At 40.7% G+C, this 21989-nt stretch overlaps 1 protein-coding gene and 2 long non-coding RNA genes across 10 annotated transcripts in view; 2 read left to right on the forward strand and 1 right to left on the reverse strand.

Moving 5' to 3' along the window:
• The window catches only part of LOC144333844 (uncharacterized), a 30531-nt gene extending 28748 nt beyond the window's left edge, over window positions 1-1783 (forward strand). Inside the window, exon 2 of the long non-coding RNA XR_013402934.1 lies at window positions 1083-1783. This is a non-coding gene — a long non-coding RNA (uncharacterized LOC144333844). The remainder of the gene's footprint in view (window positions 1-1082) is intronic.
• EIF2B3 (eukaryotic translation initiation factor 2B subunit gamma) overlaps window positions 1-21989 on the forward strand; it is a 147316-nt gene that overhangs the window by 38478 nt on the left and 86849 nt on the right. For all 8 annotated transcript variants that reach the window (XR_013406584.1, XR_013406604.1, XR_013406558.1 and 5 more), the window contains 1 exon segment: window positions 10298-10457. Coding sequence is in view for 4 of the 8 variants with exons in the window: in XM_028843036.2 (XP_028698869.1) it covers window positions 10298-10457 (160 nt within the window). In the remaining 4 variants the exon portion in view is untranslated.
• LOC144333841 (uncharacterized) overlaps window positions 14258-21989 on the reverse strand; it is a 30489-nt gene continuing 22757 nt past the window's right edge. The window contains exons 2-3 of the long non-coding RNA XR_013402931.1: window positions 15550-15616; window positions 14258-14732 (exon numbers count right to left, since the gene is read on the reverse strand). This is a non-coding gene — a long non-coding RNA (uncharacterized LOC144333841). The remainder of the gene's footprint in view (window positions 14733-15549; window positions 15617-21989) is intronic.

Below are 21989 nucleotides of genomic sequence, written 5' to 3' on the forward strand. Positions count from 1 at the left end.
TACTTCCTTGCCCAGCTTATAAAAATAAAGTGTGTGTTTTCTGGGTTTTGCGTGTTTTTTTTTTTTTTTACACTTATGGAGGCAAGTTGTGTTTTTAAGGATTTTTATATGTTCTATACTGATGGGAGTGATTCCAAGAGGAGAGGAATAAATTGATGATAGAGAAAAGAAAGCATTCAATTATTCGATTCAACAACTATATTTTTGCTACCTGCAAGGAACTAATCACTGTATGATATATGCTTGGGATGAACATAGCGTAAAACAAAGTTCCTGCCCTTATGCAGTTTTTTGAGTAGATGAGAGGGAATGTGATCTGGTGCACGAGTGGATGGGTTTCCCTTAAATTGGAGAAAGGACGGCCAGGCGCTGTGGCTCACACCTGTACTCCCAGCACTTTGGGAAGCCGAGGCGGGCGGATCACGAGGTCAGGAAATCGAGACCGTCCTGGCTAACACAGTGAAAACCCATCTCTACTAAAAATACAAAAAATTAGCTGGGTGTGGTGGCGGGTGCCTGTAGTCCTAGCTACTCAGGAGGCTGAGGCAGGAGAATGGCGTGAAGCCAGGAGGCAGAGCTTGCAGTGAGCCGAGATCGTGCCACTGCACTCTAGCCTGGGGGACAGAGCGAGACTCCGTCTCAAAAAAAAAAAAAAAAGATTGGAGAAAGGACATTTATTGTATAGGCAGAATGTATAATATGTAATGCATATAGATTAATTAATTTTGTGTCAGAAAGATGTTTGCTGCTTCTAATTGCTTATGTTTTCTTATTGAAATAAGATGTAAAGCCACCAGTTAAGAGTCAGTAGGGCCAGGCTCAGTGGCTCATGCTTGTAATCCCAGCACTTTGGGAGGCCAAGGCAGGTGGATCACCTGAGGTCAGGAGTTCAAGACCAGCCTGGCTAACATGGTGAAATTAAACATGGTCTCTATTAAAAATGCAAAAATTAGCCAGGCATGGTGGTGCGCCCCTGTAATCCCAGCTACTTGGGAGGCTGAGGTGGGAGAATTGCTTGAACCTGTGAAGCTGAGGCTGCAGTAAGCCGAGATTGAGCCACTGCACTCCAGCCTGGGTGACAGAGCGTGACCCCGTCTCAAAAAAAAAAAAAAAAAAGAGGAAGGGAGAAGCTGCTGAAGTTTTAAGGAAGGATGAGAATATGTGAAATTGTCTCTGAGAATGTAAAAGTTAATGGGCTAGGAAATGTATTGCTGGATAGTGCGCAGGATCCCCTTGAGATTTGGGTTATCAGTTTAAAAGGAGACTAGCCAGTGCTGTTACGAGTTTTTTCTATCCATGTTTAGCTTCTTGGGTTCATATGCAAAGTAGGCAGAGAGTTAGGATTTAACTAGCATCTTTACCTGGTGAGTACAAGGGATGAGAGTAGTAAGGACGATGGTGATGTGTATGAAGGAGTATTTATAGTGATGGACCACCATAAGCTATATAAATGAGACCACCAAAGGAATTAGGGTGTGATAAATCAATGTAACAAATGGATTGAGAATCCTGTTAGAATCAGAATTGCTGGAGCCAGAGTAAAAAGTCAGTGAGTTGGAAAAATAGAAGAAGGTGGTGATCAGACAATAGGATGTAAACTCTTTGAGGTCAGGGATTTTTGTTTGTTCATTGCTGTATCTCTGTAATGCCTGGCCATATTCGGGGTTCAATATATGTGTGTTACATGAATTAATAGGATATTTTAAAGTGAGATTTTGGAGTTGGTGCAGTTATTGGTAATGCCAAGGAGTAGGGTATAACAAAGTGGTTGAGTGACTAAGGTGAGAAGGAGAAAAAATAATTGAAAATGATGAAGTCATGGAGTTTCAGCCATAAGGATGTTAAAGTCACTGAAGTAATTTTTTTTAAAAAGAGAGATAAGAAAATAGTCCTAATATCTTTTTTTAAAAACTCATACTGGCCAGGTGCAGTGGCTTATGCCTATAATCCCAACACTTTGGGAGCACGAGGTGGGTGGATTACTTGAGGCCAGGAGTTCGAAACCAGCCTGGCCAACATGGCATAATCCTGTCTCTACTAAAAATACAAAAATCAGCCAGGCACGGTGGCACATGCATGTAATCCTAGCTACTCTGGAGGCTGAGGCACGAGAATCTCTTGAACCCCAGAAGTGGAGGTTGCAGTGAGCTGAGATTGCACCATTGCACTCCAGTCTGGGCAATAGAGCAAAGATCTTGTCTCAAAAATAAATAAATAAATAAATAAACACCTTATACTTATTGAAGTTATATGTACATATCACTTAAATAATTCAATATAATTTAATAAATTAATAATTTAATAATTTAAATAATTCAGTAATTCAAGCTTTGTTCCTAAAAATATAGTCCCCTGACCACCCCCACCCCATATCCCTAACCCTAAAGGTTCTCTTCTTTTAGCTACTTTGTTTTTTATCTGTATGTTGCTAAATAACATGCTTACATTGTTATGTCTTGAATTTTTGTTTGTTTATTTTTTAGAAACAGGATCTCACTCTGTCACGGGTGCTGGAGTGCAGTGGCACCGTCATAGCTCACTGCAGTCTGAAACCTGGGCTCAAATGATCCTCCTGCCTCAACCTCTCAAATAGCTGGGACTACAGGCTTGCACCACCATGCCTGGCTAATTTTTAAAATTGTTTGTAGAGATAAGGTCTCGCTATGTTGCCCAGGCTGGTTTCAAACTCCTGGCCTCAAACACTTCTCCCACCTTCGCCTCCCAAAATGCTGGGATTACAGGCGTGAGCCACCATGCTCAGCCAACCCTAAGTTTTAAAAAGATGTATTAGTTGTATTTTTCTCATTGTTAATGAACTTCCCTTTAGAGTGAAAGTTTCATTTGGGAGAACAAAAAAAACTCTTGTTTTTTTCTATTCCAAGTCAGTGCATTTAGAGATGAAAATTAAATTGCATAAATCTAAATCCTGGAAGAGAAGTGACAGGCATTTTTATAGGGAACTCATTTGAACAGAATTAAAAATGAATATATTCTTAGGTGCTTCTTTCCTAGCTTCACACAGGAAGGAAGAATACAATTCCTCTATTTGTTCTTAATCTGAAGAGGAAATTTCCTTTGAGGATATGAATGAATTATGAATATTAGAACCATAAATGTTGAGCCTTCATTTTAAGTTGTAAATCCTAGCAAGCATATCGTCATTCTTCAGCCGTGCCCTCCAGGACAGCTGCTTTTGATTTCTTTCCTTAGATATCTCTGCCTTTTGCTTCTTGGGAAGCAGCAGGTTCATTTCCTACCTTCTTGCATTGGGGAACTGCAAGTTGTCTCTGTGGCCCCTGTCCTAACTCTGAATAGTCAGTCTCTACAAAGGGAGCACTCACCTCTGTCAGAATGTATACTGTTTCTAAACATTTAAAATCAGATGTTTTAATATTTGAGTCAAATTAAAGAGAAGGAGATAACAGGAAAATTACTGACATTTACTCATGCGTGTTTGCCGGCACTGGGTTGAACTCTGGGTATACAAAGATAAAGGGGCTCCTTATGGAGGGCAAAGTCTAGATGGAAAAAAATATATATGTAATCCAATTCGTGATTTAAGGTCTGTAATGGATCAGAAAATGCATCATCTCTAGGGAAGATAATTGCCCTTTCTAGTAACTGTGACAATACCTGAATTTTGATGGATAAATATATAATAGAGTAGGAAGACAGACTAGGAAATGCATTATTGGCAGTCGACTCTATCAAAGTAACACTGGCGGCCAGGTGCGTTGGCTCATGCCTGTAATCCCAGCACCTGGGGAAGCCAAGGCAGGAGGATCACTTGAGGTCAGGAGTCTGAGAACCAGCCTGGCCAACATGGCGAAATACTGTATGTACTAATTAGCTGGGCATGGTGGCACGCACCTGTAATCCCAGGTACTCAGGAGGCTGAGGCACAAGAATTGCTTGAACCTGTGGGGCAGAGGTTGCAGTGAGCCATGATCGTGCCATTTTACTCCAACCTGGGCAATAGAGTGAGACTCTGTCTCAAAAAAAAAAAAAAAGTTAACATTGGCTCTGTGGAGGGGACTTGTGTGAGAGAAGACTGAATTAGGTAGGTGGAGTCATATTTTGAAGACCCTTAATGTCATACTAAGGAATTCCAACTTAATCTTGTTGAGCAGCAATCTCCAAAATAGGTGGTGTACAGAATTAAGTACTAGAGGAAAATATTAGAATTTCTAGTTTTTAAATGTTTTATTTCTTCCTTTTTAAATATCTATCTTTACATATATATTATATAAAGAGCATATCGTATAGTGATCTGTGTATTTTAAAAAAAATTTTAAAGTAAGTGTCAATAAGTTCAACTTATTGTTTGGAAAACACCATTTTAGGGTGTCTTTAAGCAGGAAAATGACATATGCAGTAGAAATTAGAGTATGGATTAGAATAAGGAAAACTGGAGCAAGAGAGACACCAGCCAAGAGACTGGAAAAAGATTTTGAGAGCTGAACTAAGGCAGTGCAATAGGGGAAGAGTAGGGGACAGGCAGGAGAGGGAGGACTTCCGTCCTGGACTATGGGCGGATTTCTGGCATCAATTCTGGATGGTAGCAACACCATGATTAAACTAAGGAATATAGTAAGAATATTTAGCTGTGAGCCCAAGGATTATCACATTTCTTTCTTACTGACTGAGTTGGTCGTTTCCCTTCCTAGACCTACTACCCCAACTTCAGTGAAAACAATGTGGCAGTTGGCCCTTGGCCTTGCACTTTGAGGACTATAGACTAGAATCTTTTCCAAGCATTTTAAACCAAAACTGGGGTCCCCATTGCAGTTAACCTTTGGTGTTTATTAAAGTACACAAACTATGCCGGGGCAGTGACTCATGCATGTAATCCCAACACTTTGGGAGGCTGAGGCAGGAGGATTCCTTGAGCCCAGGAGTTTGAGACCAGCCTGGGCAATACAGGGAGACCCCCTGTCTAAAAGAAAAGAAAAGAAAAAACACACAAACTACTCTTGGGGATTTGATTGGGATTGGACCACGTAGGAAAATGTAAATTGTAACCTTCGTAGTCACACCAAGTAGCTGAATTCATGAGTTCCATATGGGCAGGGGTGGCATGCAGGCTGGTGATTTGGATCATAGCCATTATTTGTGGAAGCACTGGGTGAGTAGAAGTATGGTAGTTACCTTGCCCTGACAGTTTTTTTCCAAGGGAGTAAATGTGTTTTTCTTTCTCCTTGTCATAAGAAATCAGTTGCCAGATTGTGTTATTTATAACAATCTGTCATGGAACAGCTGCCAGGAAAAGAAAAGAGGCTATTCCCAGTAGCTCTCCTCACCTCCCACCCCACCACTACAGCCACACACACACACATCCGGTGTTCTGATTTAACTTTTTTTTTTCCCAGCTAATTTTACTCAGTGGTTTTGACTTGATTGAAAATGTTCTTGTAATGAGAGATTTCTGGGCTTTGCCATGGCTTGGTAATTGGGTTTTCTGAGCTTAATTTGTTTACTTTAGTCAAGACTAACTGGCGGCAGTTTGGATTTTGAATTCCTGGGTGTCTTGGACACTTTAAACACTAAACTGCTGCCTTCCCTTGAAACTTTGCGTGTTTCTATATTGTCAACAGTGCACACATCTGCTTTCCTTCTGAGTTGTGCTTTCTGCCCTTGACATTGCCCTGGCTTCTCTAGAGGAGCAGGCTTGGGATGAGGCATACCAAGGACTGTTTGAATAGTGGGTAGGGAGGTCTTTGGAGAGGCCAGTTGGTCTCTGCAGAAGAGGCATACTGTTGGCATTAGAAAAGAAGTGGGTCCATGAAACGCAGGCAGCTGAGTGTTGACATGTTCAGGGAACTTTCAGAGTAACTGCATTTCTGACATACAGTTGCTTCACAGCCCAAACAGTCCATGTTTGTTCATGGCTTGTGGTCACACATGATCAAAAATACTTATCTGGGTCTTATCAGTTTTTCTACTTTCTCTCTCTGGGCTCTAGTTACTAGAAGTCCATTTGCATTCCTAGAATGGGCTTTACATTTTAGAGTAAAAATAAAAACAATGATCATTTCTTTCTATTACAGCTTTTATAAAATCATAGGCCAGGCGCAGTGGCTTATGCCTGTAATTCCAGCACTTTGGGAGGCTGAGACAGAAGGATCACTTCAGCCTAAGGGTTCGAGACCAGCCCTGGCAACAGAGTGAGACCCTGTCTCTACAAAAATTTTTTAAAAAATAAAATAAAATAAAATAAAATTAGCAGGCATAGTGGCATGTGATGCTTGTAGTCCCAGCTACTTAGGAAGCTGAGGTGGTAGGATGCTTGAGTCCAAGAATTTGAGGTTACAGTGAGCTATGATCATACCTCTGCACTCCAGCCTGGGCAACAGACTGAGACCCAGTCTCAAAAAAAAAATGGTATTATGAAGGTATAAGTATGATTTAGCTTTCCTTTCTTTCTTCTTCTGAGATTTCCAGCTTTGGAAATTTATCAGACAACAAACACTTTCCTTTGGAAGTGGTGGAGTTGCAAAGAGGATGAGATGTGTTTGGTCTCAAGTGACTCTCACTTGGTGCATTCTCTGGGAACAGAGGCAGGAGAGGGACTGATGGAACAGCACCTCCATCTGTATGCTAGGCCCTGTTCTTTCAGACCCACGCCTTTCTTTTCACACTAAGAACAGATGGCAACCAGACATTTAGTGGAGGGGTCTGTTCCTTGCGATCCTTGGGGATTTCGCATTCAGTTTAGCAAAAAGTCATCAAAACGCAAAGAGAGAAATGAGCCTACAGCCTGTTCACAATTATGCAGGACTTGTTTGGCATTCATTGTACTGACAGATTTAAACAGTTTTACAGCTATTGAATGATAACAGCATTTATTTGCCAAGACAACATTGTTACCACTTCTGAGGCATCTGCATTAGAGTCATTTTCTTGATTTTGGAGTACACTTAATAGTTCAATTTATTGTAGATCAGTCAACTTGCAAAAAAACAGCCATCTTTTTAGAGAAACTTAGAAAAATAGAAAGGAGATTTTTTTCCCTCAGCAAATTGTCATTTTCATTCTGATGAAATGGGGCAACTTCTGTATTGTGGTAATGACAACTCTGTGGATGTCTTTAGTAATGATTTGTCTCCTTGCCTTTCTAAGCATTGTTCTAAGTAGGATTCTTCAGGCTGTGTCTTCTTTAGTTTTATGTATGTGGTCTGATTTGTTCATGTTTGCTGCTAGCATGGGGAGTTGCAGGTGTAGGGTTTTTTTTTTTTTTTTTCTAAAGAGATGTTTATGGGAACTTCTTTTTTTCTTTTTGAGACGGAGTCTTGCACTGTTGCCCAGGCTGGAGTGCAGTGGCGTGATCTTGGCTCACTGCAAGCTCCACCCCCGGGTTAGTGCCATTCTCCTGCCTCAGCCTCCCGAGTAGCTGGTACTACAGGCGCCCGCCACCATGTCCAGCTAATTTTTTGTATTTTTAGTAGAGACAAGGTTTCACTGTGGTAGCCAGGATGGTCTCGATCTCCTGACCTCATGATCCACCCGCCTCAGCCTCCCAAGTAGCTGGTACTATAAGTGCGTGCCACCACACCTGGCTAACTTTTAAAAAATTTTATTTGCTAATTTAAAAAATGTTTGATATATTTTTAGAGATGGAGTCTTACTATGTTGTTCAGGCTGGCCTCAAACTCCTGGCCTTAAGTGATGCTCCTGCCTCAGCCTCCAGAGTAGCTTGGCTCACAGGTGCAAGACACTGTGCCAGGCCTTTTTTTTTTTTTTTTGAGATAGCATCTTGCACTGTCACCCAGGCAGAAGTGCAGTGATGTGATCTTAGCTCACTCTAACCTTGAACTCCTGGGCTCATGCAGTCCTCCTGCCTTGGCTTCCCAAAACACTGGGATTACAGGTGTAAGCCACTCTGTCTAGCCTAGACTTTTTTAAAGTAGCAGAATTGGTTTTCCAAGACAAAGCTTATCCAGAAGCCTAGAAAATAAAATTAATAAAAGAGGAGCTGCCCTGGTTGATTCACGAAGGGCAAATCAGAACCTGCCTTTGCCTGAGGCACCTCTGGGATTACAGGCATGTGCTACTGTGCCTGGCCCTAAACTATATTTCTTTTTTTCTTTCTTTGGAGATGGAGTCTTGCTCTGTCACCCAGGCTGGAGTGCAGTGGTGCTATCTTGGCCCACTGCAGTTTCCGCCTCCTGGGTTCAGGCAATTCTCCTGCCTCAGCCTCCCGAGTAGCTGGGACTATAGGCATGTGCCACCATGCCTGGCTAATTTTTGTATTTTAGTAGAGATGGGGTTTCACTATATTGCTCGGACTGGTCTCAAACTCGTGAACTCAGGTACTCCGCCTACCTTGGCATCCCAAAGTGCTAGGATACAGGCGTGAGCCACTGTGCCCAGCCTAAACTATATTTCTTTAATACTATTCAGTAATACAGATTCTTCAGTTATACAAATAACCATTACTAATTGTTACTAATTTATGTAACTAAATCTTAGTTACATAACTACTATAAATCTGTTTCTTTGTTGGTAAAGTACTAATAATAACAGCTCTGGGCTAGGCACGGTGGCTCATGCCTGTAATCCTAGCACTTTGGGAGGCCAAAGCGGGCAGATTGCTTGAGCCCAGGAGTTCGAGTCCAGCCTGGGAAACACAGGAAGACCCTGTCTCTACTAAAAATAAAAATAAAAATTAGCCAGGTGTGTTAGTGCATGCCTGTAGTCCCAGCTACTAGGGAGGCTGAGGTGGGAGGATCACTTGAGCCCAGGAAGTTGAGGCTCCTATAAGCCATGATCATGCCACTGTACTCCAGCCTGGGTGACAGAGCAAGACCCTGTCTCAGGAAAAAAAATAAATAATAATATATATATATATGTGCATATACGTATACACACATATATATGTATGTGTATATATGTATATGTATGTGTGTATGTGTGTATATATAGTTCTTACTGCATATGGTTGTTGTGAAGATTGAAATGTTTTCCGCCAGGCACGGTGGCTCACGCCTGTAATCTCAGCACTTTGGGAGGCTGAGACAGAAGGATTGTAGGATTGTTTGAGCCCACCAGTTCAAGACCAACCTGGGCAACATAGTGAGAAACAGTGAGACCCTATCTCTATTTTTTTAATTTAAAAATAAAATTAAAATAAAAAATAATAAAAGAAATAATGTTTGCAAAGTGTTATCACAATTCCTGGCCAATAGTAAGCATTCAGTAAATATTAGTTATCATTATTAGTTTTTATTATGATTAATCTTAGTTATTAGAATTATAATCAGGCATGGTAGCTCATGCCTGTAATCCCAGCACTTTGGGAGGCCGAGGTGAGTGGATCCCTTGAGCCCAGGAGTTTGTCACTAGCCTAGGCAACATAGGGAGACACCATCTCTACAAAAAATGTAAAAATTAGCCAAGAGTAGTGGCACACACCTGTAGTTCCAGCTAATTGGGAGGCTGAGGCAGGAGGATCACTTGAGCCTGGAAGGTCAAGGCTGCAGTGAGCTGTGACTGCACCACTGCATTCCAGCCTAGGTGACAGAGTAAGACCCTGTCTGGAAAAAAAAAAAAAAAAAAAAATATATATATATATATATATATATATATATATATTCAGAAAGCCCACCACTATGAGAAAACCTTTTCTTCATTGATTTTTTCATTCATTTGTTAAACACTTATTAAATGCCTACTGTGTGTCAGACACTGGTAATAGGCCTTATTTTTCTCATCTATAAAAATAGAGGCCAGTAATGTTAATAATAAAAGTGCCTTTCTGTCATTCTTACCCTATTATAAGATTGAATGGATGCCTTATACATACCTGAGGTTATATTGTAATTATTTACTATAGAATATTAAGTTCCTGAGAATGAGGCATTGTATTGTGTTCATTCTGTTATTTCCTAGTACTGTAGTAAAGTGATTGTTCTTTGCCATACTAAATCATCAAACTATGCGAAAATGCTTTTTTAAACTATAAAGAGATGTATAAATATAAGATCATATATTCCATAGTCATAGAAATAGACAATGTGGTGGTTTTCAGACTGTTTCTTAGAACCTAGGGTTCCAGAGGTGTCTCAGGGACTGCCCACACAGTTCCTGAGGTACACAAGGGAGAGGTAGAGATTCCAGACCCTATACCAGCACAATTCAATGAGAACAACCCCATTTATTTTACTTGTTTGGCTATGAAAAATGTTTGAAGAGTATTGTCTGATTTGTGTGTTTTTAAGCCATCATAATTTTGTTTTGTGGTGATTTGTGTAATCCATCGTCGTTTATGATATTGACTTTTCCCATCTCCATTTAACAGACAGATGTGCTGGTCCTGAGCTGTGATCTGATAACAGATGTTGCTTTACATGAGGTTGTGGACCTGTTTAGAGCTTATGATGCATCACTTGCTATGTTGATGAGAAAAGGCCAAGATAGCTTAGAACCTGTTCCTGGTCAAAAGGGGAAAAAAAAAGCAGGTAAGGAAGATTGGGGTTTGTTTTGTTTGTTGGGTTTTCATAATTATTATTGTCATTCATGCTTTCCCTGAAAAAACATTTATTAAGAATCTACTCTGCACCACAGATGCTGTGCTAGGAGTTGATGACATAAAGTCAAATAAGACACAGTCCCTGAATGGAAAATGCTTATAACTATTGCTTAGATTCTTTAATGTCCTTTCGTATGCAGAGGGGAGCATTCAGAACTATTTGCATTGTATTTAAGACTCAAATAATTGAATGCATATATCTAAGAAACAAACAAAGACAAATCTAATTTAAAATTAACTTTTAAAAATAGGCCAGGTGCAGTGGCTCACACCTGTGATCCCAGCACTTTGGGAGGCCGAGGCGGGTGGATCACAAGGTCAAGAGTTTGAGACCAGCCTGGCCAGCATGGTGAAACCCCATCTCTACTAAAAATACAAAAATTAGCCGGGCATGGTGGCATGTGCCTGTAATCCCAGTTACTCAGGAGGCTGAGGCAGGAGAATCACTTGAACCCAGGATGGGGAGGTTGCAGTAAGCCAAGATCATGCCACTGCACTCCAGCCTAGGCAGCAGAGCAAGACTCTGTCTCGGGGGTGGGGGGGGAAAGGAATTAAAGTTACTATCACAAATTTAGTATGGCTGGTTCTTTTCACCGCTTCAGTCACCCTGAATGACTAATAAATGTGATAGTTCTTTCTTTTTCTTTTTGTTTTTTTGTTTTTGTTTTTGTTTTTGTTTTGAGATGGAGTCTCACTCTGTTGCCAGGCTGGAGTGCAGTGGCAAGATCTCAGCTCAGTCCAGTCTCCACCTCCCGGGTTCAAGTGATTCTCCTGCCTCAGCCTCTCGAGTAGCTGGGACTACAGGCACACGCCACCACACCCAGCTAATTTTTGTATTTTTAGTAGAGATGGGGTTTCACCATGTTGGCCAGGATGGTCTCTTATCTCTTGACCTCATGATCCACCCGCCTCTGCCTCCCAAAGTGCTAGGATTACAGGCATGAACCACCGTGCCCGGCCAATAGTTGTTGATCATGCTTATCTTCCTAGGATTATAACATACTTATTTTACTTATAACATACTTATTTTGATATTTATTTTCCGAGGATTCTAGTAGTCCTTTTATGAGTTTGAATTTTTCCTGAATGATGTGTTTTTTTCCTTGAAGTTTTCCTCTGGAATTAGGTTTTGCTTTGCCAGCATTATGTAACCCACTATTTTGTCTTTATTATATATTGGCATATTTTGTTACAATTATTAGACTATGTATAGCTTATTAACTTCTTACTATTATTAATAAATAGAGCCACTTAGAACCTTCATACTTAGGATTTGAATACTCTAGTTAATATTTTTAGCTCTCCTTTTTAGGACGTTTGGTTAAATTATAATTTTCCAGTATAACGTTGAAACTTGTTTCTAGTTGCTTTTTGTGTTCAGATGATCACTGGTGCAGATTAGTTGTTGGATACTTTTTCTACATTATTGTTATGTAATGGTACTCATGCTGATCAGTCTTTTTGTTCTTCATATGGTTTCTGCTTTTGCAAGGTCTGGTTTACGTACAATTCCCTGTATTCATTCTTTTCTGCCTACACAGATAGAAATAAATATATAACCAGATTTTATAAACAGATAAATGTTTTATAATGAATTTTTTTTGTTTCCTTTGTCTGTACTCTTATTTATAAAAATCAATTAAAAAATAAACTTATCCTTATTCTTGTCATTAGAACTTTTCTTTAAATTTTCTCCCTTTTCATAGGCATTGATAGAACTTTTTTTTTTTTTTTTTTTTTTGAGACAGTCTCACTCTGTCACCCAGGCTGGAGTGCAGTGGCCGGATCTCAGCTCACTGCAAGCTCCGCCTCCCGGGTTTAGGCCATTCTCCTGCCTCAGCCTCCCGAGTAACTGGGATTACAGGCGCCTACCACCTCGCCTGGCTAGTTTTTTGTATTTTTTAGTAGAGATGGGGTTTCACCGGGTTAGCCAGGATGGTCTCGATTTCCTGACCTCATGATCCGCCCGTCTCGGCCTCCCAAAGTGCTGGGATTACAGGCGTGAGCCACCGCGCCCGGCCGATAGAACTTTTTAATACACTTTATATATAGTTTTTATCTCTTAAGTATCATTATAAATGCACAGATTTTCACAGTTCCCTTTCTTTTATTGTAAATTAACAATTTATAATTGTATAAATTTATGGGATACAAAGCAATGTTATAATTTATGTATACAATGTGGAATAATTAAATCAAACAAGTTAACATATCCATCCTTCAAATAACATTTTTCATGGTGAGAACATTTGAAATTTATCCTCTTAGCAATTTTGAAATGTACAATACTCTATTGTTAACTATATTTACAATGTAATTATATTTTAAATTAACTGTAACTATTAGCTACCTACCATTCATTTAAAAATGTTTTCATGCTTAAATTGTCAGTTTGACCAGTGAAAGTTCCTTTAAGCTGGATCCTTTATCCTCTTTGAAAAAGTGTGATGTACATTGGTAACTTTCTATAGCTGGAGTCCGAGTATAGGAGGCAGAGAAGCAGATAGGACTAAAGAAGAGCCAGATATCAGACGAAAGAGTTTGAATTCTTGCCCAAAACAGTGGGGGAGTTGTTGAAGTAAACAAGGTAATGTCATAATTAGATTAGATTAATGTTTTAAGAAGATTTTTCTTTCCTTTTCTTTCTTTTTTTCTTTTTCTTCTTCTTTTTTTTTTTTTTTTTTTTTTTTTTTTTGAGAAAGGTCTTACCCTGTTGCTAAGGCTGGAGTGCAGTGGCTCAATCTTGGCTCGCTGCAACCTCCGCTTCCCGGGCTCAAGCAATCCTCCCACCTCAGCCTCCCGAGTAGCTGGGACTATAGGCACGCGCCACCATGCCTGGCTAACTTTTTGTATTTTTTGTAGGGACGGTGTTTCACAATGTCCAGGCTGGCCTCAAACTCCTGAGCTCAAAAGTGATCTCCCTGCCTCAGCCTCCCAAAGTACTGGGATTACAGGCATGAGTCACCACACTTGGCCTCTTTCTTTCTTTCTTTAAAGAGACAGGGGGCACCATGGCTCAGGACTATAATCCTAGCACTTTGGGAAGCTGAGGCAGACAGATGGCTTGAGCCCAGGAGTTTGAGACCAGCCTGGGTAACATGGTGAAACCCCATCTCAACAAACAATGTTTTAAAAATTAGCTGGACATGGTGGCATGTGAGCCTGTAGTCCCAGCTACCTGGGAGGCTGAGGTGGGAGGATCACTAGAGCCTGGGATGTCGAGGCTACAGTGAGCCATGATCATGCCACTGCACTCCAGAGCCTCACTCTGTCACAAACAAACAAAAAAACAAACAAAAAAAAAAAAAAAAAAGAGAGAGAGAGAGAAATTAGGTCTCATTATGTTGCCCAGGCTGGTCTCAAACTCTTGACCTCAAGCAGTCCTCCCACCTCAGCCTGCCAAGTAGCTGATATTACAGGTACCAGCCATCACTTCTGGCTCAAATTTTCATTCTTAACATGAAATTTTAAACTCCTCAATACCTATATTTTGTTACATTTGAAGGCTAAGATTCACCTAAATAACTGAGTTTTAAATTCCTCCCATAGCATGCTATGCATTTCCATCACAAGCATTTTTTAAAGGATCCTAAGTTTTTCAGATTATGTATTTGGCATGCCTCTTGGCTGCTGTTGTGTGCCAGAACAGCCTGCAGTCCACTGATTCCCAGATACGGTTTAATAGTCTAAATCTTCTACCCAATTTCCTCAAATGGTGTTCTTACTGACTTATAGGAGAATGACTAATGTCTAGATGTTTCTGGAGCCACCTTTCTTCCCCTTGCCACTTTCGTCTCAGAAGATTTATAGGAGATGTAAATACTAAAGAGGGCAGGATCAAATTCATGTTTAGACTTTTTAGAGTATTTCATTCCTGCTACAGGTCTTTACACAGCTTCCTTGCCTGAAATGCTCTCTAGCCCCTTTCTCCTCCCAACACATATATTCCAAATCCAGCTTAGCCTTCAAGTTATTTTCTGAGAAAGACCTTTCCTGACCTTTTAATATAAATTATATCCTTTTGTTGGCCTACATATAGCAGCTTGCTCTCTTATTTACTCTTTCCCCTACTGGACTATAAGCTCCATAAGGGAAGGGATCGTATCTCTTTTGTTTATTTTATTCCCAGCACCTGGCCCAGTTATGGCCCATGGTGAGCAATCAATAAATATTATTGAATGGCCTGCTTATAAAGGCAGCTCTTCTTGCCCCCCCCCCCCACCCAGGTAAGTGAAGGTAGACCTGAGCACTAGCAGTTTAAAATCCTAAAGATGTTAATCTGAGCTGTAGTTGAATTCATGAGTAGATATTATAAGAGTGTGTGAGCTTGTAATGCTTTTAGCAATATGGATCTAGCAGACTAACTACATTGTCTATTAATTTTGTGTTTAGAAATGGTTTCAAGATTTTTAAATAAATACCTAGCACTGTACCATGATTGTTAAGAGCACAAGGTCTAGAGTTCAGACTGGGTTTCAGTACTCAAAAGCTGTGGGATTTTGGGCAAATTACTTTGATCTTCATGAATTTCATTTTCTTCTGTTGTAAAGTGAGCCTGAATCCTTTCAGGATTTTTGTGAGAATTAAGTATCATGGTTATAAGGCATGTGGCCCATTCATTACCTGAAAGATAGTAGATGCTTAATAATTTGTAATTGCTATTGTAATTTGGTACTGAAACTTAACAAATCTCATTTAATAACTTTGTAAACATTTTATATCACATATTTATTTCATGTAAAATGGCAGTGCTTTAAAAGCCACAGAATATCAGAGTGTTTTTGTTTGCATTTTTACCATAATAGCTTGTAAGTTTGAAGGGAAACTCATAGTGGCAAATGTCTAGACAAGCCTCTTTGGAAGGCTCACATGTAACTTTTTTTTTGAGACAGAGTCTTGCTCTGTTGCCCAGGCTGGAGTGCAATGGCGGGATCTTGGCTCACTGCAACCTCCACCTCCCGGGTTCAAACAATTCTCCTGCCTCAGCCTCCCGAGTAGGTGGGATTATACGCGTCCACCACCATGCCCAGCTAATTTTTTTTTTTTTTTTTTTTTTTTTTTTGTATTTTTAGTAGAGACAGGGTTTCACTATGTTGGCCAGGCTGGTTTTGAACTCCTGACCTCAAGTGATCCACCCGCCTCAGCCTCCCAAAGTGCTAGGATTACAGCCGTGAACCACCGCGCCTGGCCCACATGTAACTTTTCTAGTGATTCAAACAGCCCTGTGTTTCTAGCATTTTCTAGAAGGTACCAACTTTTGGGAAAAAAAATTTTTTTTCTCAGGAAAAAAATGGACAAGTTAGAAGTGTAAGCAAGACCCAGAAACCCAGCTAAGGCCGTGCTGGGAACTGGGGTTCTAAACTCTGAGAAACCTCATTTCCTTTTTTTTTAGCAGTAGATACCATTATTATTCAGCCACTGTTTCACCATTGCTTGATACTACTTCCTGAGTGAAAGGGTGAAGAGATCAGCCTACCACAGTTACTGGGTATGTGTTATGCCAACTCTTGAACTAGGCACCAAGGCTATAGAAATGGAAAAAAAAGCCCAAAATGCCACAATATCCCACCCCTCAAGGAGACACAAACAAGTGTTCATTGTACTCTCCCCAATCATAGGGCATTTTAAGAAACTTGGAACCTGATGGGGAAAATTAGATTAGCTATTGTGTTTTTAAAAGAATTTACAGGCTGGGCGCACTGGCTCACGCCTGTAATCCCAGCAGTTTGGGAGGCCAAGGCAGGAGGATCATTTGAGGTCAGTAGTTCGAGACCAGTCTGATCAACATGGTGAAACCCTATCTCTACAAAAAATACAAAAAAATTAGCTGGGCATGGTGGCGCATGCCTATAGTCTCAGCTACTCGGGAGGCTGAGGCAGGAGAATTACTTGAACCCGGGAGGCAGAGGTTTCTGTGAGCTGAGATTGCGCCACTGCACTCCACCCTGAGCAACAGAGCAAGACTCCCGTCTCCAAAAAACCAAAAAAGAATTTATAAAAGCCTCACATCTGTAATTGTTTACATTCACAAACATCAAACAGTAAAGGCAACACATATGAAGAGAATTTCAGTGATACCATATATACATGTATGTCTTAAAGTTGCAATAATATGTAAAAATAATTTGTTTTCCATTCCTTGTTAGAAACTTAACTTTCCTTTTCTCAATTTCAGTGAGAAGATAATATATTTATATTGCTTTATTGCAGATAATATGTTTGTTAGGGGGCTTTTTTCCCTGTACATTCCTCTATGTAATTGTTTAATACTATTATGATTTAATGACACAAATTATTGACTATTGTCTCTATAGTCCCACTGTATCTCTTGGAATACTTGAAATAGAAAATGTTCTAGGGGCCGGGTGCGGTGGCTCACTCCTGTAATCCCAGCACTTTGGGAGGCTGAGACGGGTGGATCACGAGGTCAGGAGATTGAGACCACCCTGGCTAACACGGTGAAACCCCGTCTCTACTAAAAATACAAAAAAAAAAAAAAAAAAAAATATTAGCCGGGCGTGGTGGCAGGCGCCTGTGGTCCCAGCTACACGCGAGGCTGAGGCAGGAGAATGGTGTGAACCTGGGGGGCGGAGCTTGCAGTGAGCCGAGATCGCGCCACTGCATTCCAGCCTGGGCGACAGAGCGAGACTCCGTCTCAAAAAAAAGAAAAGAAAATGTTCTAGGAAACTACTTTATTTAACCAATCCAATTCACTGTAGTATTTCCCAAACTCCTCACTTCTCAGAGTTATATAGCCTTGGCCCAGACTGGAATCAGTACATGTTAATGTACTTCAGAACCATGAGTGAAAACTCTTACTTGGCTGTCACCTCTTGATCAGCTTAGCTCCCTCTGCACTAACAGATGTTGGCAGGCAGTTCTGAGCCAGTACAGTATTTCTTTTGCTACAGCTTTCTTTATTTCTCTTGAAGCTGTACTACCAAAAAAAAAAACCTGTTTGGGCTTCTGTGTTAACTATTTTCTCCTCTCAGTCTTCCAAATCCCACCCCATTAAAAAAAAAAACTTAAAGTGGGCCGGGCACGGTGGCTCACGCCTGTAATCCCAGCACTTTGGGAGGCTGAGGCGGGTGGATCGCCTGAGGTCAGGAGTTCAAGACCAGTCTGGCCAACTTGGTGAAACCCTGTCTCTACTAAAAATTCAAAAATTAGCTGGGCGTGGAGGTGGGTGCCTGTAATCCCAGCTATTCAGGAGGCTGAAGCAGGAGAATCGCTTGAACCTGGGAGGCAGAGGTTGTAGTGAGCTGGGATCACCACTGCACTCCAGCCTGGGCAACAAGAACAAAACTTCTCAAAAAAAAAGAAAAGAAAAAGAAAATAAAAAATAATAAAAAATTTAAAAAATAAGAATAAAATGACTTGAAATTCCCACATACTCAATTTTTTTTTTTCTTTTGAGACAGAGTCTCACTCTGTTGCCCAGGCTGGAGTGCAGTGGCGCAATCTTGGCTCACTGCAACCTCTGCCCTCCAAGTTCAAGCGAGTCTCCTGCCTTAGCCTACCAACTAGCTGGGATTACAGGTGCCTGCCACCGCACCCAGCTAATTTTTTGTATTTTTTAGTAGAGACGGGGTGTCACCGTCTTGGCCAGGCTGGTCTCATGATCCACCAGCCTCAGCCTCCCAAAATGCTGGGATTACAGGCATGAGCCACCACGCCCGGCCTGTTTCACTCTTGTTGCACAGGAAGGAGTGCAATGGCACGATCTTGGCTCACTGCAACCTCTGCCTCCTGAGTTCAAGTGATTCTCTTGCCTCAGCCTCCCAAGTAGCTGGGATTACAGGCATGTGCCACCATGCCCGGCTAATTTTGTATTCTTAGTAGAGACGGGGTGTCTCCATGTTGGTCAGGCTGGTCTCAAACTCCCAACCTCAGGTGATCCACCCGCCTCGGCCTCCCAAAGTGCTGGGATTACAGGCGTGAGCCACCACACCCGGCCATAATTTTCTAATTTACCAAGTTTTTGTTTTGTTTTTTAACCTATTTATGGCCTAACAGCATTATGTGGACAGTTGCTCAAGATAGCATCAGTGGTAAGTGGTAAGAGCCAGAACTCGAACTCATGCCTTCTGATTTCATAACCTGTGTTTTCTATTTCTTTTTTGAATTTAGTTTTTGTCTTTATCAAAGTTTTATATGCCCAAAATTTAAAGAGTATCTAATTAATAAGTAGCAGCCCCTCACCCTATCTATCCTCACCCTAGAGATGCCACTTTCAACGTTTTTAGCTAATTTTTTGGCATTTAACTCCATATCTCCAAATAACCTGCTTTTATTTGCTGTATCTTAATTTTTTTAGCTTTAAGAATTATCTGTTCACTTCTTACTATAGAATGTAAAGATTTGGTTGTGTTTTACCACATGCTCTGCCCCCGATACGTGTATGCAACGTTGTATTCGGCCCAATTTCCTAATATAATTATTCATATTGTATTGTTAATTAACTGAATATTTTATGTTTATATTATCATGACTATATAAATAGTATTCACAGTTGAGCCTTGTAGTATATGATTACTTTTCTCTTTCCTCCCCTTGTTTTCCTAAAGATTGTATTGCTTTTTCATTTGCTTATTTTCTTTGTATTTATTACTAATTCAACCCAAGCTCCAGTTGTGTGAATTTCCTCTCCTTACATTGCAACACACTAGATGTCCTCTCAGTTTCAAATTCTTCAAGGTACCTCTCCTAAAGCTTTTCTAATCTGAGTTAGTTGCCCTGCTGTAGAGCTGTCATTTTAGGTTCAGCCTTCACTGTCTTGAACCTCATGTTTTCTTCTTTCTTTCTTTACACCCACATTTTCTGTAGGACATATCCCCTGGAAGCCTCCTGAGATAGAGATTGTAAGAAGTAAATTTTTGAGCTTTTGCATCCCTGAAAATGTCTTTATTCTGCCCACATAGTTGTTTGATATTTTGGCTGGATATAAACTTCTCTTGGAAATCATATCCCCTCAGAATTTTGAAGGTTTTTGTTTGTTTTGTTTTGTTTTACTCTCTTCTAGCTTTTCTATTAAGAAGCCCAACATCATTCTGATTCTTGATTATTTGCATGAAACATTGTTTTCCTCTCTTTTTCTTGGGATGGGAGGGGGAGCTTATAGGATCTTTTTGTTTCCAAAGTGCTTCAAGTGTAAACACTTAAAATCTACTCTCTTAGGAATTTTCAAGAATACAGTACATTGTTACTTACTAGTCACCAGGTTGTGTTAGGTCTCTTCATGAACTTATTCCTCCTATCTAAGTGAAATTTTGTATTATTTGACAAAGGTCTCACAATAGTTTTTTCTTTGTTTGTTTGTTTGTTTTTTTATCACATGGTATTCCCAAGCAGACTTCCATGCAAGTACTAACTAGGCCTGACCCAGCATAGATCTGATGAAATCAGATGCCTTCAGGGTGATATGGCTGTAGACCCCCCCACCCCCACCCCATAGTCTAAGTTTCTAGTTTCTTTTTCTTGTCTTACTGTGCTGGCCAGGACCTCCAATAAAATTGTGAGTACAAAATGATGCTAGTTGGCACCCTTTTCTCATTCCTGATTTTAAAAGGAATATTTTCAACATCCCTCCAGTTAAAATGATGTTTATTACTATAGGTGTGTGTGTTTGTTTTGAGACAGTCTCTCTCTGTCATCCAGGCTAGAGTGCAGCGGCACAGTCTTGGCTCACTGCAACCTCCACCTCCTGGGTTCAAGCGATTCTACTGCCTCAGCCTCCCAAGTAGCTGGGATTACAGGCATGTGCCACCACGCCCAGCTAATATTTGTGTTTTTGGTAGAGATGAGATTTTACCATGTTAGCCAGGCTGATCTCCAACTCCTAGCCTCAAATGATCCACCTGCCTTGGCCTCCCAAAGTGCTGGGATTATAGGCATGAGCCACCATGCCCAGCCTATTATACATTTTTATAGGTACTTCTCATCAGATTTAGAAAGTTCCTAAGTTCTGATTTATTGGGAGTTTCTTGGCCTAAGTATATAAATTTTATCAGATGCTTTTTCTGCATCTATCAAGTGGTTATATGGTTTTTCTCTGATGATATGATGATGATACCTGGGATAAACCCAACTTGGTCATGGCTTATTATCCTTTTACACATTGTATTAATTTTTACTACATAACAAACGTTCCTAAACTCTAGTGGCTTAAAACAACAAACATTTACTTGCTTATGAGTCTGTAGGTTGGCAGTTTGGCCTAAGTGTAGCTGAGATGGCTCATCTCTGTTCAAGTGATGTCAGCTCATGTATTAACAATTACTTATAAAAGTTGCCACACATTTAACAGTTTAAAACAATACTGTGAGCCAATAATCCAGGCATGGCTTAGCTGGGTCCACCAGAGTCTTTCAGAAGGCTGCAGTCAAGATATCAGCTAGGGCTGGAGTCTCATCTGAAGGCTCAACTGGGAAGAGATTTGGTTCCAAGCTTACTTGGTTATTGGGAGAATTTCATTTCCCTCAGGACTGTTGGACTGAGCCTCAGTTTCCACCAAGCTATTAGCCAGAAGCTACCTTCCTTTCTTTATTACTTGGGCCTTTCCAGCATGGAAACTTACTTCATCAAAGCCAGCAAGGGAAAAACTCTTCTAGAAAGACAGAAGTCACAATCTTATGTAACCTAATTATAGAAGTAACATTTTATTACCTTTGCCACGTTCTGTTGGTTAGAAGCAAGTCACTAGGCCAGCCCACATTCAAGAAGGGATATACAAGGATGTGAATACCAGGAGGCAACTATCATTCTTATCTTAGTCTCCCGTAACTGGGCTCATTAATATGTATGGAGCCTTGGCTGGACCCAGTGGCTCACACCTGTAATCTCAGCACTTTGGGAGGTGGGTGGATCACCTGAGGTCAGGAGTTCGAGACCAGCCTGGCCAGCATGGCAAAACCCCATCTCTACTAAAAATACAAAAGTTAGCTGGACATGGTAGCACATGCCTGTGGTCCCAGCTACTTGGGAGGTTGAGGCAGGAGAATTGCTTGAACCCAAGAGGCGGAGGTTGCAGTGAGCCAAGGTCGTGCCACTGCACTCCAACCTGGGCGACAGAGTAAGACCGCACCTCCAAAAAAAAAGAAAAATATACATAGAGAGCCTCAGCCTTGACAGCTGGATTTTTCTTTTCGACTAGTCTCTTACCATCCAGGGGGTTAGCCCAGGCTTGTTTACAGGTTCTAAGCATGACTGCAGAAGCTACAAAGTCTCTTGAAGCCTAAACTCAGAACACACACTGTCACTTCAGCTGCACTCTGTTCAAAGCTAGTTACTGAGCAAGCCCAGATATAAAGGATAAGGAACTAACCTTACTTTTGGATAGGAGGAGCTCCAACAAGTTTGTGAGCCTTCTTAATCTACTTGACATACTATTTTGACTTGCTAATGAGTAAATTTGCCTTTTCCTTTCTCATGATATCCTTGCCTGGTTTTGGCATCAGGATCA

Source organism: Macaca mulatta, chromosome 1 (assembly GCF_049350105.2).
Source record: "Macaca mulatta isolate MMU2019108-1 chromosome 1, T2T-MMU8v2.0, whole genome shotgun sequence".
Taxonomy (NCBI): Eukaryota; Metazoa; Chordata; class Mammalia; order Primates; family Cercopithecidae; genus Macaca; species Macaca mulatta.